The sequence below is a fragment of the Athene noctua genome, chromosome 1 (assembly GCF_965140245.1).
Source record: "Athene noctua chromosome 1, bAthNoc1.hap1.1, whole genome shotgun sequence".
Taxonomy (NCBI): Eukaryota; Metazoa; Chordata; class Aves; order Strigiformes; family Strigidae; genus Athene; species Athene noctua.
In genome coordinates, this window is record NC_134037.1 from 94,799,088 (window position 1) to 94,814,382 (window position 15,295).

The window sequence follows — 15,295 nt, forward strand, 5'->3', positions numbered from 1 at the left end:
CACACTGCCCATGTAAATCATCCTACAGGGTCTGGAGCTGCAGAGCATCAGGGAAGATCCAATAATGTATCCCAATGCCAATGGCAAGTACTATCTGTACTGGGACATTCTCCCATCTCCCACCCCTCTGGTTGCAAAATGATGTCCAGCAGCATGGCTAGCACAGAGGAACCCAAAGGCAAAAGCCTCTTTGATCCACTTCTCCACTTCTGGTCAGTGAATTTCTCAAATAGAACTGCAGTCTTTCAGCCAACAAATAGAAGCCGTATCTGCCAAGGTATCTAGTTCCCTTATACAGGTCAGATTGAAAATAAGACTTATACTATTAGTGCTTGTAGATTGCATTTCCAGCCTTATCAGACATGCAGGATCCCAGTTCACTCCTAAAGGACAGCAAGGAGGCAGCTCTGTGTACATTGAGATTCACAGTGCACTAGTTATCTTTGACTCACTCGAGCAAGAGATGGGTCCCAGCAAGATCACTTCTGGCATCCTTTCCAGGCCAGGCTGGGAACAGCTCACCCAGCATAACTTCTGTCAAGCCAGGGCTAGAGCTGGAGGCACAGTAATGCTCAAGGAATATCCAGCTATCAACTGACAAAATAAACAAAGCTCAAAAGAAATCCAGTGACTACACCTAAAGGGTGCAGAGGTGTTGGTAGGAAGAGGTTTGTTGTTCACATCCCCAACTCCACCAAGAACCAAGGAAGGGGATGGTTTTGCTAAACCCCATGGAATATTGACATTTTATTTGTATTAGGCTTCAGAGTTAACAGTTCAACTGAGGTAAATAGGGCTAGAACCATCTTCTGAAAGCCCTTCCTGCAGACTGTGGCCACACTTGGATTGACACTTCCGTAACTGCAAGGGCCACGTACTTTGTTTCCATTTAAATCAAAGTTTAGAACTACAGTCTGTAACAAGCTGGTCTGACGAATGTTAGCTCAATTCAACTCCAGCAAAGAAGAATGTGCTACAGTAATTGCACACGTTACAGCCCACAGCTGCTTTCCAAGCAAATTTAGGATGGCTCCAGACCAGTTTCCCTCCACAGTGACCTTCCTATGCAACAGGGAGGCCACATTTTCAATTTGCAGGTCTCCTGTGGGCTAGGGAATCTCATCACACCCTGTCCCGCACAGCGTGAAAGGATGACAGCACGCTCAGTGCCCAGCACTGCCAGCAGCTGCTCACCCAGCGAGAGGCAATTTTCTCCATGGGGAAAAGCTGTAAATTGCATTTGAGGATTTTTTTTTTTTTTAATTAAAGCTATCTCCTCAGAGCTACTCAGTGGAGGCAGCCACCTCAGGGAGCTCAGGCTTTGCTCAGCAGGGTAACATGGAGCCACCACTGCCACCCTCTTGCTCTTATCCTGCAGCCTGGAGAAAACCCACTGGGTTTTTATGCAGGAACCACATGTCGGAGGCGGCTCATGTCCGTTTGTGGTGATGCCACACGCTGGACAGCCTCAGCTGCTGCGTGATGGGCTGCTCCAGTGGGGATGGCCATTTTCATTCTCTGGGTCATAAAGCAGTCCCGATGGCCCAGGTTGCCAAAGAGAGGCATCAAAACGCCCCAGGCTGCCCTCCTGTCCTTCCCCATCAGCAGCATCCACATGAGCACGTGGGGCTCGCCCTCCACCAGCTGGGCCACAGCATGGGGCAACCTGCCACGGAAGACACCTCCCCTGAGGCAGCAGCTGGCTGGCACCTGGACGAACACCTGCAGCTAAAGACACTGCCCAGCTTTTTGGTGGGATTATCCAGGGTCTCCCAGACGTTCTCTGCCTCCTACCCTTGCAGTTTTAAACACAAATGCACTCTGCCATCTAGTGATCTTGGGCAAAAAGCATTGCTCCTGGAGGCAGCAGCCACACAAGGTCAGGAGAGCCAGCTCTGCACCAGGATTGGAGGGTTCCCCAGGTTTTATTCCCTGCTGGCAAGATGGGGATGGTGTCTGCTGGCAGAACGCCCCCTATTTGCCAGGGGTGCCAACAGAAGGGAAGTACCATCCTTTGGTGTTTAGTAGGTCCATGGCACGGTCACATCTTGGTCTCCAGGCTGCTAATGAGCACTGGGCACAGTCCCACTGAGAACAGGCTGGCCCCAGCATTTCTGCTGGGAGACAGGGTCTTCCTAAAGCAACAAAAGCAGGCACAGCACCTTCTGGGGGACTGAATGAGCAATGTCCAGAATCAAGACTGGGATTGGCCTGACCAATGGATCCAGCACAACTAGGGACCAAGAAGAAACTTTACATGAAGGTTTAGGGCAAAATCTTTGAGCAGCTGGCCCCCTCAGGAGTCCTCACCAGATCACTAGCCCAGTGCTGCTTTGTGCTATACCCTTAAGGTCCTGGAAAGGCAGCAAGATGACATGGATGTGACGGAGAGCAGAGCTGGACCCACCACTTCCGCAGAAACAAAAAGAGAGCCATGAGATCCTGCATTTCAGTCCCCAAGGTGATGGACAAGCACACTTACAGATTAGTCCTGTCCTCACCACACCATGGGGTGAAGCTTTGACCCTGTTTTTATAGGGGGGACGCATTTATAACAGTTGGACTCCTACTGAGAGTGCCCAAAACAGATTACAATTGTAATCCAGTAAACATTAAAGCTCTTCACATAAATTGCTATGGCAGATGATACCAGTCTCCTGGCCACAGCTCTGTAAAAAGGGACACTCCTCATAAGCAATGCCATAGAGAAGAAAGAGCAGCTTTCTCTTTTACTTCCTTCTAAGCAAAGGGACATTTGAAATATGGTGAAATAACACCCCCCTCTTTCTTTCTTCACAATTTAGAGGCTTCTTTAAGCTAAACCTGTCTCTGTAGCCTTGACTGGACTGCACTTTGGACTTTTAATAGGGAGAAAACATAAAGGAAGATCTGCTCAGTGCACAACAAATCCGGCAGAGAATCTTTAACTATTACCCATCTCCAGTCTCAGCCAAATGCTTGCCTGAGGATGTGACACTTTTCCCATTAGGATTCAAGACACTCGTGTGAAATTCTTCAAAGAAGCCAGAGGGATAGGGGGGGACAGCTAGTGATGCCAACCACTCTCTTGGGGTCCCCAGCTGCCACAGAGAGGCTCACCTGTTTCTGAGGAGATGTTCACCTCTACGCTGAGGTCAGGAATGGGTGCTCCCTGGAAGGTAGCCACACACAGGTAGGTGCCATAGTCACTGAACCTCAGGTCAATAATCTCCAAGCTGCAGGTCACAGGTGGGAGCTCAGGGTCATTCCTGGTGATGAGCAACCGGTCTGAGAACCTGGCTGGTTTCCCATTCTTGTACCAGGAATAGACAACCTTCTCCTGGGGGACAGCATCCACATGGCAAGAGAGCTTCAAATCCTGCCCTAACTGGATGGTCTCACTCTCTTTGATCACATCAGGGGTGATTTGGAACGTGGCATTCTTCATGGCTGGGACAAACACAAGTGTAAAACTGGTTAGGGACAGCAAAATGTCTTGCATGGGACAGGACAACATGCTCCTCTTTGCTCCTCAGGGAAGCAACACCTCCGTGCAAAACATGCCTCAAGACCTCCCCCAGTTACGCTCCCATAATACATCCCCAGGGCCTCACATCTGGCAGCTAGTGATCATTCTCTAGTCCAGGACAGTGCTACAGCCTGGGATGAGGCTGCAAGCAGTGCTAGCACAGCTGCTGGCCTGGCTTGCACAGCAGCTTTTCCAGAATACTGATCTCTGCTAAGTATCACATTCGCCCTCAACTGTACAAGAACAGCCAGGAGAAATGAGAATCAAGCCCCTCCACCCTGAAAACCCATGCTCTAAAATAAAAGAGCAACTTACATCGCACCAGCAGGTTCACTGTCTTCTTTGCTGGGTTTCCCACGTTGTTGATGGCTGTGCAATTGTAGTAGCCTGAGTCCTCTACCTGGATCCTCCAGATAGTGAGGTTGCCTCCCTGCACAAGGCTGTTGGGGGGCATTGGGCCAGGAGAGTGAGACCAAACCACCTCTGGCTGTGGGTCACCACCCGTCAGAGAGCACTGCATAGTGATGTTGTCACCAGGGTTGACCACCAGTGTCTCATTGACAGACAGCTTCAGAGCAGGTGGTGCTGGAAGAGTACAAAGAGGAGCTTGAAAAATACCCACCCACTTGACTGTGCACAGCTTCATACTTTCTAGGATTTGTTCTTGAAGATGGCTAGTCTGAGTAGGGAGAACTGGAGGGATCCATGAATTCTTTACAAATACCAGGTGTTTGTGAACCTGAAGTATTACTATTACCATGTCTTTGACTTAAGAGCACCCTGCTCTGTTATTGTTAGGAAACACTGCAGGCAGGACCTCACACTGCACCAGAAGGGAGGTCACATCTGAAACACTTCACCACTGGTGCTTAGGACTGTGGCACAAGCTAGGTATAATATGTTAGCGGTGGTTAGTGCAGGTTCTTTAGGCTTGGGACTGAGGTCAGAAAAGCCTGATGAACCTCCTTTGCACAAGGAGGAGTGACAACCAGACAAAAATCAGCAGCGGAAAACCCAAGGCTAGAGGCTTCTTGACTCCTGATGCAAACAACTGCAGCAAGGCAGAAGGGCAATGGAAAGCTGCTGTGGCTCCACATTACTTACCTGCACTGCACCCAGCCCACTCCCCTGCAGACCCCACAGTGCTTTCTGTTCTCCCTGGATGGAACTCTCCTGACTCTAGGCAGGCCCTGCAGATGCATCAGGGGAGAAAAGGCTTAACTGGTGGCTTCTACTAGAGCACCTGTATCTCCTTTGCTGCAATGCTATTGTATGAATCACAGTTACTCTGCTTTATGCCTTGGTTAGGAACAGCACACTGGACTGAGCCCTGAGAAAGGGGAAAAAAAAAAAGGGGGGGCGGGGCAGGAGAACAAGAGACATATTGTCATAAGACATGGGAAATTGCAACCATGGATTGAGCTCAGCATCTCAGGACCTGATCCAAAGCATGCTGAGAAGCTCACTGGGATGTCAGTGTTTGCTGGATGGTTCTCATAATCCTAAGGGAAGGTCAGGCAGAACACCAAGTGCATGCCCAGTCACAGCCTGCTCCTTCTGCCTGACCACCAGAGCTCTCTCCTCAGATGGAAAGGTGAAGGAGAAAGGACAGGTTGAGAGGAGCCAGTTTGAATCCAGCAGCTGTTTGTGTTTGAAGACAGTTGGGATTAAACCACATCACAAAGAGATGCCACCCCAAGAAGGGGCTTTGGGAAGATCTACCATTAAGAAAGGACCTCAGCTATCCCATGATATGCCTCTCCATCTCTCACACCCAACAAGATGTCTTTGAGCAGCAAAGCCTTTGCCAGGCAGCTGGCCCTTGCAGCTCAGAGAACCAGGACCTGTCTGCACCATAACAGACCATTAACAGCAGCTCTGCACCTGCTCTTAACCTCCTTCACCTCCACAGGCATCAAATACACTTCTCTATAGATGTGGGGGCTATAGGCCAGGTCACAGGGATTGTCTTTTGTGCATAGCTGAACAACTGGGACTGATCCAAAATGTCTAGACAACCTCTCCTTTGAATACCCGAGTACCTGTTTCGGTTTATTTTATTTCTGTACCCTTTTCACTACATCCTCCCTCCAAGAACTGATCAAAAACCCTTCCCTTCGTATTCTTTATCTCATCCCATGAAAATCCTTTTAAAAGCCCTTGTCAGCACCATCACTAGCTCCATCCAGACAGAGCTGAGAAAGTAGCAGTCCCCAGCACAAAGGCGGGGAGTATGTTTTAAGTAACAGCCATAATAATGCAGAATAAGACATTGTTCCATATTCATGAAGCCTGATTTAACAGCATCATTATTTCTGCCTCTTCCCTCCCTGGACCCTGCGTTAATGAGCTGTGCTGGATTTGTGTTGGATCTCTGAATTACAGCCCATACAAACAAGGCGAGGAGGGCTGCTCTCTCCTCAGCACCAGTGCTGTAATTTAGCAGTGCAACTACTGCCATGCTGGGATATTACTTTGGTGCACTGAATCAAATATCCTCTCTCTGGCCACAGTGCCTGCTGTTTGTGCCAGAGGTGGCCTAAGGAGGAAGGTGGCTCCTCTGCCACCTGCACTGTTCATTTTGAGGCCAGTGGCTGGAGTCCTTGAATTTCATTAGGCCACAACCTGCACTCAGAGCCTTTTACAGGTGTCTCTGCTGGAGTCTTGGAAACAGTGTGCAAGGGTTAATGTGCACTAATTGCCAAAGGAAGGATTTGTATGTCCTCTCCAAGCTCCAGGTGGTTTCACAAGACACTGTGAAGCCCAGGAACACAATAGCTCAACTCACCATGGTCAGGCAGGACACATTTCCGGCACTTATAGGCTGTCAGCTGAGTGTTCAAATAGCTATTCCTGTCTGCTGACATTGAATGGGTCTCAGGTTCACATGGCACAGACAAACTGACAGATGCACCACCTTGCCTGGGAATCTCCACCCATCCCCATCAGAGCCAGAGAAAGTCTGAGACCAGCCTATGCCCAGAGAGATGTCAGAGCCTGGGAGCACAAACCAGAGATCTTTCAGGCTCCGGTTAAGGATTAGGGCTCTTGCAGTGTTTGATGTGCACATCTCTGATCAACACTCATCTTGCCCAGTTCTGGGCAAGGCAACATAGAAAAAAAGTGACATGCTGGTGCAAACACTGCCTCAGGGCAGGTTGTGTTTGCATGAAAGAGGGAGGTAGGGAAACTGCTAAGCTTGCCACCGGCACAACTCCAGGCAGCAAGCTCTCATGACATAGCCCAGAATGGAGCCCTGGCTGTGGCAGCGTGCATGGGCTCCCACTTCCACTCCTGTCTGCAGACAGAGGTTAACATTCTGCAGACACTGTTATGCAGGAGATGAATCTCATTTATTTGTAACCTGTGGCAATTCCTTTTGTTCTTGGCTCAGAAAACCTGCTGGCGGAGTCTGCTGAGCAGCAAGGGGACCATTAAAAACAAAGAGTCGCTTTCAATTCCCTTTGAAGTCCAATTTGCTGCAGTAAAACTGCAAGAGAATTAACCTGCTGGGCTGCTTAATTTTGCAGAAATCGAGGAAAGGGAAAACAACAGCTTGACCCTGCTGGAGCAGGTGATGACAGCCAGGTGCCGAGCTGGTCCTGTGGCTCTGCAGACCCAACCTAAAGCCACACTAAAGTAGCAGGACAGAGGAAGAGCAGAGGGAACCTCCTTCCCATTAAGGTTGCAGATCAAGAACCCATCCCATCCCGCAAGGGCCAAGCTGCTGACACAGAGCTTGGGAGAATCGCATTGCCTTGCTGGAGACTACAATATGCCCAAAGGCCACTGCCAGAGGAGCTAAGGTGAGGCAGCTGAGGAACAACACACGGACTGGGAAGAGAAGATTCCTTTGGCCTGACATGACCTGACCCAACAATTCCCCTCAAGGTCTGAAGTTCTTGAGTCTATAAATATTTAAGAGATCGATTTCCATGCACCTCTACACCCTTTGGGCTGCCCTCAGTTGCAAAGGTGAAGGCAATCCTGTGCAAAGCTGCTCAGGATTCTGGGCACAGCCAAGGCTACGGAGGCTGCTAAAGCATGAGAGAGAAAAAAGACATATGCAAAAAAGGAGGGAACGAAAGATTTTTCTTTAAATATTTTCTCATCTACGCACAATACTATCTACAGGGCAAGTAAGCCAGATAATATTTCATGTTAAATATATTGTGCTATTTAACACAAACCCTGCTCACACCACAATGCCAGCTTCATTTTCACTGCCAGCTTTTAATACAATTTGCTAGGAACACATTTTCCATGGTCCCTTTGAGCTTTTAGTGTCAGGCTCTACTGTAACTTTGTATAAATATGCATCTATAACTAAAAAAAGGAAAAAAATAACTAGATATATGTGCTACATGGTCCAGGTTCAGAGCTTAGGTATATACTTAAAAGGATGGTGCAAATTCAGCCACATCAGGCTTCTGATCTGGCTACAACCTGAAAATACATTTTCACCATTCACTCAGTAAAGGGGCTAGACTGAAATGAAGGGTAGTTTCCCTTTGCTTGGGCTGGCAGGAGGCAGTGGATATGAAGAGAAATTTGATTTTCTAACTCTTCAAAGGTAAAGACACAACAGAGAAGAGCAGGTGTACGATATCCTTTTTTTCATCATGAGCACAAAATAAGTTTTTAAAGGGAATATTCCAGCATTTGCTACAGTCTCATCCTGACAGAAACTCAGGCAGTGGTGTGAGTTGCTTGAGACATGTTCAGAGATCTTACTACACAGAGAATATTTTTTTCTGACATTAGCTATAGTTCACTTTCTTAAGCTCATTACTTTTCTTCTTTCTACATAAAACGATGCAACTATTGTTCAGCACCTGTTCAGCTCAAGTCAGATCAATAAACATAATTAATACAGTATCAACAATATCTTATCAACAGTTGGCAACATCAAAAGAGTTCTGTTTCCACTGCACAAAGATGACACAAGGGATGTACACTGCTTTGTGTTACATTAGAGAGGTGAACCATTCAAACAACTACCATGCCTTTCTTTCTGATCATGGAATACTCCAGCACTGGAAGTTATTTCCTGACATTTACTTATTATCTGAAAATATTCGACACATGTGGAGGCTTTGCAGGTGGGGATTTTTTGTTGGTGTGGTTTTGCTTTGTTCTGGAGGTGGGGGGTGGTTATTGTTTTTAATGGACAGGTTGCAATCAGGTTCTTGCAAGTATTTGGTACATGATACTCAGTTATCAGTTATTGCAGGTCAAGCAAGAGTCACCAAGCTGATTCTGTTCACAACTGGCGGCACACTCAAGCACTGCCAGTATGAATATCAATGTAAAATTTATTTATTGGGAAGGCATCAGAGATACTTGTCTTCACAAACATTGGCACCAGTGGAGCCCGTTAACTGGGAGGCGCTGAGAGCACAGCCTGGCAAACCAGGCCAGAATCACACATGAATGAATTATTTGTAAGAACTGCTGCAGCATCTGCCCCACTCTAGACTGTATTGAATCTATTTTTAAAGTCACTTAGAATTATAAATAAATAAATCAGTGTCTGGATTAAAAACTACATAGTGCCTCAACACATTCATGTAGTCTGCTTTGATGAACTCATGGCAGTCCTGGCCAAGGCACCGGCTATACACAGAGCAACAAGAAATTAAAACATCCTTGGCCACAAAACTTCTGCATGAAGGATTCATAATCCCAGCAGTCATGTACATGAATGTTGGGTGCTGCAGGACCTGGACGGGGTGTTGTTTTACCCTCTTACCTGTGGTGTTTGTGAGCTGGAAGGTGATGGATTTGTCAGGGATGCTGCAGACATTGCGGACAGACACCTGGCATGTGTAGCTGGCATAATCCTGGGGCCGCAAGTTCTTTAGCTTCAGGACTTTGGTTTCACCCTGAGAGTTGAGAAAAAAGTGGGGAAAGAAGACTCAGGTCTACAAAGCACAGCTCATCATTGCAAGTCCAGCCTGTCCCAAAGTTTACAGATTACCAGCAGCTCCCATCAAAACCTCTGGGAACTGTACAGACTCCAAGTCCCCCTAGCTATACGTATAAAGGAGACAAAATGTGTGGAGTGGCAACTCCATCTCCAGGATTTCTCAAAACACCCAGCAATGACTGACATTTAACCTGAAAGCACTGGCAGACAGGTCTAGGCATAATTTCTCATCAACTGCTGCCAGAATCTTGTGGAACTTGAAAACCTTAAATGTCCCAGAACTGAGCCTGAGATCTCACACCATGATGTCGGAAGGAACCCAAGCAACATCACTGGTGTCTCAACATTGCAAAACCAAAGTAAATCAGAGCAGATTCAGGCGTTAATGCTGGCCTAAATATGACAAGTTCAACAGTAATGCTGTAAAAATTTGCAGTACAGGGGAAAAAAAGATAATTCAGAGAAATACTCAAAGAACCCCCCAAAACTTTCTGATCTCTTTTCTCCAGATTCTAATCTCATTTATGCTGGTGTAAATCCAGAGTGACTCCATGGACTCTGATAGCTTTTTCTCATACTACAGTAACTAACAAACAAACAAACAATCAACAGCACTCCCTGACACTTCATTAGTTACTGGTTTGTTATAGAAACAGGATCACGTTGTTAATTTAACAATAGATGTGTTCTGTAGATTTTTATTTATGGACAGTGGAAAGCTCTGAGATGCACTGTGTGGTTTGTACACCCTGCAGCTCATAGGTCTTCCCATGACAGTTTGCTGCTGTTCTTCTCCTTGTGTTTGTCTAAATCTCTTTTGGATAAACCATTCCATAATTGCCTGCAAATGTGAGAAGGTGTCAGCATGACAAATCCACTTGAGGACAACCTCAAGGGACTGGACGATGAGCTCAGGCATACTAATATGCAGAGAACAAGGATCTGAACTGAGTAAATTAGGAAGATAAATACGTAGGAGACCAATAACCCTATGAAAGTCCTGTCCCCTAAGATTTGTTACTATACCACACAAATGATGGCATTTACAATGTGCATGTCAACGACTTACTTATAGGGTCATACATATCCTCTTTATTGATTAGTAAATGTTGGGTAAATGTTATAAACCTTCAGTATAAAATAAATTTTAAAAAGCTTAAACATAAAGTCTTCATCTCCTTTTTAATGTAAAAGCCTACTCTCTACCAGTTCATCTCCAAGACAATGTTACAAACCCCTGCAAAGGTTTGTTAAACATAGTGTATTTGAGCTCCAGTAAGATTCTCCCCTCCCAGCAGTGTTGCAGAGGGGTGGTTTTCTTCAACTCTTATCAACCCAAACTCACAGGTTTATGCTGGTGCTAAGGAGAGGACCATAAGGGCACACCTGTGATCACAGCAGTCCAAACATCCTTTCTCAGAGCTGGGAACGACCCATCATGGTGGGAACACTGCCTGACAGGAGCTGCAGGATGCTGGGCCATTTATGTGTTAAAGCTGCAACATGGTGAAATTCTGCCAGATGCTTTATTTAGCTGAAGAAAATATCTCAAGTTCTAAGACATCCTCTCATTAAGCAATGTCTCCTGTTAATTACACTGAGCTCAGTGATATCTGAAAGAGCTCATGGTGGCTTCCTTTAAGGCCAGGGATGTCCTGGTTGGATGCCACATAGCACTGGACTAGACAAAGCCCTCTTCGGGGCCCAACAGCAGCGCTGACCTACAGCATTTCTGCAGATCTGCCACTAACTTGCAGCTCTGTTCCCTCTCCTCGTCCCCCTGAATGTTTGCATTTGGCTGCCCATTTCCATGACCTACAGAGATGGCATGTTTCAATAAAATATGAACATGACTACATTAACTGAAAGGTTGCCTGGAGCACTGCTCGGAAATCAAACTCAGCCAGAATGCGCTCAGGGCCCAGCTTTGGGACCGTGAGGAGGTGCATGGGATGAAACGGGTACCCTTGGGAGCTGCCCTTTCAGCCCTCCCTTCCCACCCATCACTGCCTCATGCTGCCAAACAGCCTTGCTGGAAGTACTGGGGCTGGTTAGCATCTGAAGGACATTCAGAGCCAGAGCTCAGCTCAAGATAACATAACCAGGGTGCCTTTGCAAAAGAAAAATTCCCCTCCATCTCTCATTGTGTTGGTGGGCTAATTACTGTGAAGAAAGTGCTGTTCAGAGGGACAAGTCCAGCATAGGCAGGCAGGAGAAGCAGAAAGGATGTGGATACCCTGTCACAGAACTACAGTCAGAAAGTGCCAAGGCAGTTGGACTGCCTCTGTTAGTCATGGGCATTAGGAAAAGCTTTTTATCATTTGCCTCATGGATCCCACAGCAACTCCTGCCACTCACTCACAGTGCTAAACAGGAAGCAATTCCCCTGATTTATGGAGCTTGGGCATCCAAGACAAAAAAAAAATAATTAGTACTGGGATATAGAGGAGACCCAATCTTGTGATTGTTTGCTTGGATTTTAGTCTCAGTCATCCAATACCATGTAACCTCATTAGGGGATCTGTGACCTGCTCTCAGGGACAGTGCCAAAAAGGGGAAGGGACTTCTGGCTGTCATGCTTCCTTCTGCTGCTCTGCTCCTCTTGTCCCCTGAGAACCCACATACAGAACTAGGTTCTACCAGCCCTTCTACAGACAGAGCTCCTTGCAGTGGCCACCACCCTCTCCCCAGCACCGTAATCCACACAGGGAAACAAACACCATCCACTACAGAGTGCTCTGCATCAGCAAGATGCTCAACACAAGCTGGTGGTGGACTTTGTTTTTTTTCACCTGTGTGTAGAGGGGTTCATAGATGTCCACACCATTGTCCTGACTGTGGGAAAGCGTCTCAGCTCCCCGTTTCCAGATGAAGCGAGCTGGTGGGTTGGAGTTGACAGTGCAGCGGAGGAAGACAGTCTTTTCCTGGTAGAAGCTGCCACGTACATCACTGATGGTCTGGTGAACGGTGAGAACAGGTTCATCTAGATCTGGAAGGAAGGTAAGGAGGGCCGCAGCAGTTGTTAGTGAAGCTTGGTCTGCACATACAGCCTACAGAGAAGATGATGCTCCAGGCACCACAGAGGAAAAAGGAAGCTCCGACACGTTTGGCTGATGACAACTGCTGAATTAAGAGCTGATCTGAGGACAGGTAATACAGGCAATATCTAAAGAGAACACACGGGAGAAGCCAAAATTCTCCTGCTCACCACACAACCTTCAGAGAATAGAAAGCACCCTCTGGTTTGCAGATCCCCCCGTAGACCTCAAGCAAACCGCCTGTCTGCCACATGCTTCAGACCAGTGGGATGCCTCACCTTCCTCAGTGGCACCCCACACCCAAAAATCACCACTCTCTCACTGAAGTAGAGGTCAGAAGGATCCCAGGAAACTCTGCTCCATCATCATTTCTTCTGCTTCCACTTCCACTTCCCAAATCCCTCCTGAAATAATAGGGCTAAGCCCACAGTTGTGAGATGCCCACACAAAGTACATGACAAACCTTCAAGTCAAGAAGTAAAAATCAGGACAAGATCAAGGAGCTGAGATGGAGAGTCATCTCCCATACTGGAGCAAGTCTCATGAGGTGCTATGGGAACATGAGATGAAAAACACTGTGATAGGTATGTACAATTTCTCTCTCTTCCTATTTAAATATCCTCTCTGTATTTTCTTCTTTTCAAGGTCTGTACTGACTCTCCCTCTTCAACAGCTTCTACTCACTGCATCTCCACCACCCACCTTTAAATTGATCGGATTCTTCTGTTTTCTCTACAGAAAATGCTCCTTCCAATTCCCTCATCATACCTGCACCAGACACGCAGCAGTCATGAATGTCATTTCACTTGAAAGGACACAAGCAGTAGCCCTGCAGGGAGCATACTTTCTCCACCCACTCAGAGGATCCACACTGCTCCCCAAGGGTTGCCCTCCTGCTAAAAAGGGGTCATTTTCTTGGGCTTTTGTACCAGACATCAATGTTAGAACATCAAGGAAGCATGGGAAAAACCTCAGAGGGGATGGAGATCTTTCTCCTCCAAGAACCACTTTGAGACTGATTGGGGTTAAATGTAAAGATTCCATTTGACAGGATGGAACCAACAGGCCTCCTAAACCTGAAATCTGTCCCTGTGCCCTTAAGCATGTTTTATAATGCATCTGTTGAACTCAGTTGAAGCAATTCTACATTTTCAGGAGTCTTATGACCCCATGTTCAACTGCGAGGAAACTGAGGCACACACATCCAGTATTTTCTTGTACTGCCAGCACCGTCTTCTGCACATGTTATCAGAGAGGAAGAGGACACGTGCTCATCACCTCCTCCTTTCCTATGCCACCTAATTTATTTTAGAGGTTTGTAAGTCTGGAGATTTGACTCACAGAAAGGAAGAGGGAAGCAGGAATAAGTTTCTGTTAAGGTGTCATCCAAATAATAGATGTTCTCTGCTGAATCACAAGTGTCAACTTGTAGATTTGCATATTTTAATGAGCTGTATGTTTGTTAGACAGCAATTGTAATGGGACCTGAGATTTCTCTGCTTGACCACACCATAGCAGTGATGTGAGTAGAGCCATTAGCCGAACAATGACAAGGCACAAAAAAACTCCCAAAACCCAAAAAACCCCAAGACTGAAGGAAAACATACATAAGTGGAAAACAGGCTCCTCTCCATACAGTGCTATCTCCATGTGGCCATGGGATGACTGAGTAATGCTGTGGCTACTATCCTTCTGAGGCCCCATTTCTCAGCAGGATGCGTGGCAAAACACTTCCCTTACTGATCAAAAGATACTCACCATTCAGGTCTCCTGGCTCCCAGCTACTCCTCACACAGAAAATAACATCTTCCTTTCGGTTGCTAAACCTTTCTTCCCTCAGATCTTTCAGCCTTCTTTCATAGCAGTCAGCTCAAAGTCTAGCCCTCCCGAGAATAGCTAAAATAAACCCTACGATGATATGTATGTCCTTGATGTACGAGTAATGCCACTGATGTCAGGGAGCTGCACAAATGATAAATTTGGCCCAAGGCTGCTCATGGAGATGATCACATGGGATGTTTTATGTGCAATAAGCTTGTAAACATCCATTCTTTTTTTTTTTTTTTTTTCTTTTTCTCTCTCCCACATGGAAATACTCCAAACAGCAGCTGCCTCTCTGCCAGTATCTAACCAATACTTTAAGCCTCACTTCATGCCCACTTGGGGCAAAGGAATAACTAGCTACACAGGCTAGTGTTTCCAGTTTAATATCCTCTTGGCACAAAAGGTGCTCTCTGCACAACCTTGCTGTCTAATACTAAAAGTATGAGAGAGGACAGCACTAGCTGTCAAGAACACCAGTGTTCACATGAGGGTGATCACTTACCTCTAACTACAAACTGGGATGCAGGGAAAGAAGGGGTTTGCTTTCAAATTCTGGTTCATTCAGCTGAAGGTTGCCTGGGTGAGCGTTCCACAAAAACTGTGGCTTTTCCTACGTGTTCCCTTGTACCTACTGCAAATACTAGCAGAAAATAGTCTCTCCTCCCCAGAAACCAAGTGAGCAGAACAGAGGTGCATTACCAAGTCCATCTGCAGAGTAGATGTTAGTATGAGAAAGCCCTTGGCTACCCCGTTAGCCCCATAGTTCTACAGGTCAGAGCTGCACGAGGGACCATGGGACACTACATCACTCTAGCTCCAGGCTGCACCCCAGAAGTAAAGGGAGCATCCTCAGGGCATAAAGAGATTCATATTATAGTCCTTTTCCTTGAGACACCGGCTCTGGCAAGGTGTCATACTGAGTCTTGAGAAAAGCAAGTCCCCTTTGCAGTGGAGAGTTACCATATGCCTCCACCACATGTAGGAAAAGAAAGGGGA

General features: G+C 46.7%; 1 protein-coding gene across 4 annotated transcripts in view; it reads right to left on the minus strand.

Annotated features, from left to right (window-relative positions):
- MDGA1 (MAM domain containing glycosylphosphatidylinositol anchor 1) overlaps positions 1–15,295 on the minus strand; it is a 160,873-nt gene that overhangs the window by 91,188 nt on the left and 54,390 nt on the right. For all 4 annotated transcript variants that reach the window (XM_074897020.1, XM_074897021.1, XM_074897019.1 and 1 more), the window contains exons 4-7: positions 12,230–12,426; positions 9,261–9,393; positions 3,824–4,093; positions 3,100–3,429 (exon numbers count right to left, since the gene is read on the minus strand). In XM_074897020.1, the coding sequence (XP_074753121.1) occupies positions 3,100–3,429; positions 3,824–4,093; positions 9,261–9,393; positions 12,230–12,426 (930 nt within the window). The remainder of the gene's footprint in view (positions 1–3,099; positions 3,430–3,823; positions 4,094–9,260; positions 9,394–12,229; positions 12,427–15,295) is intronic.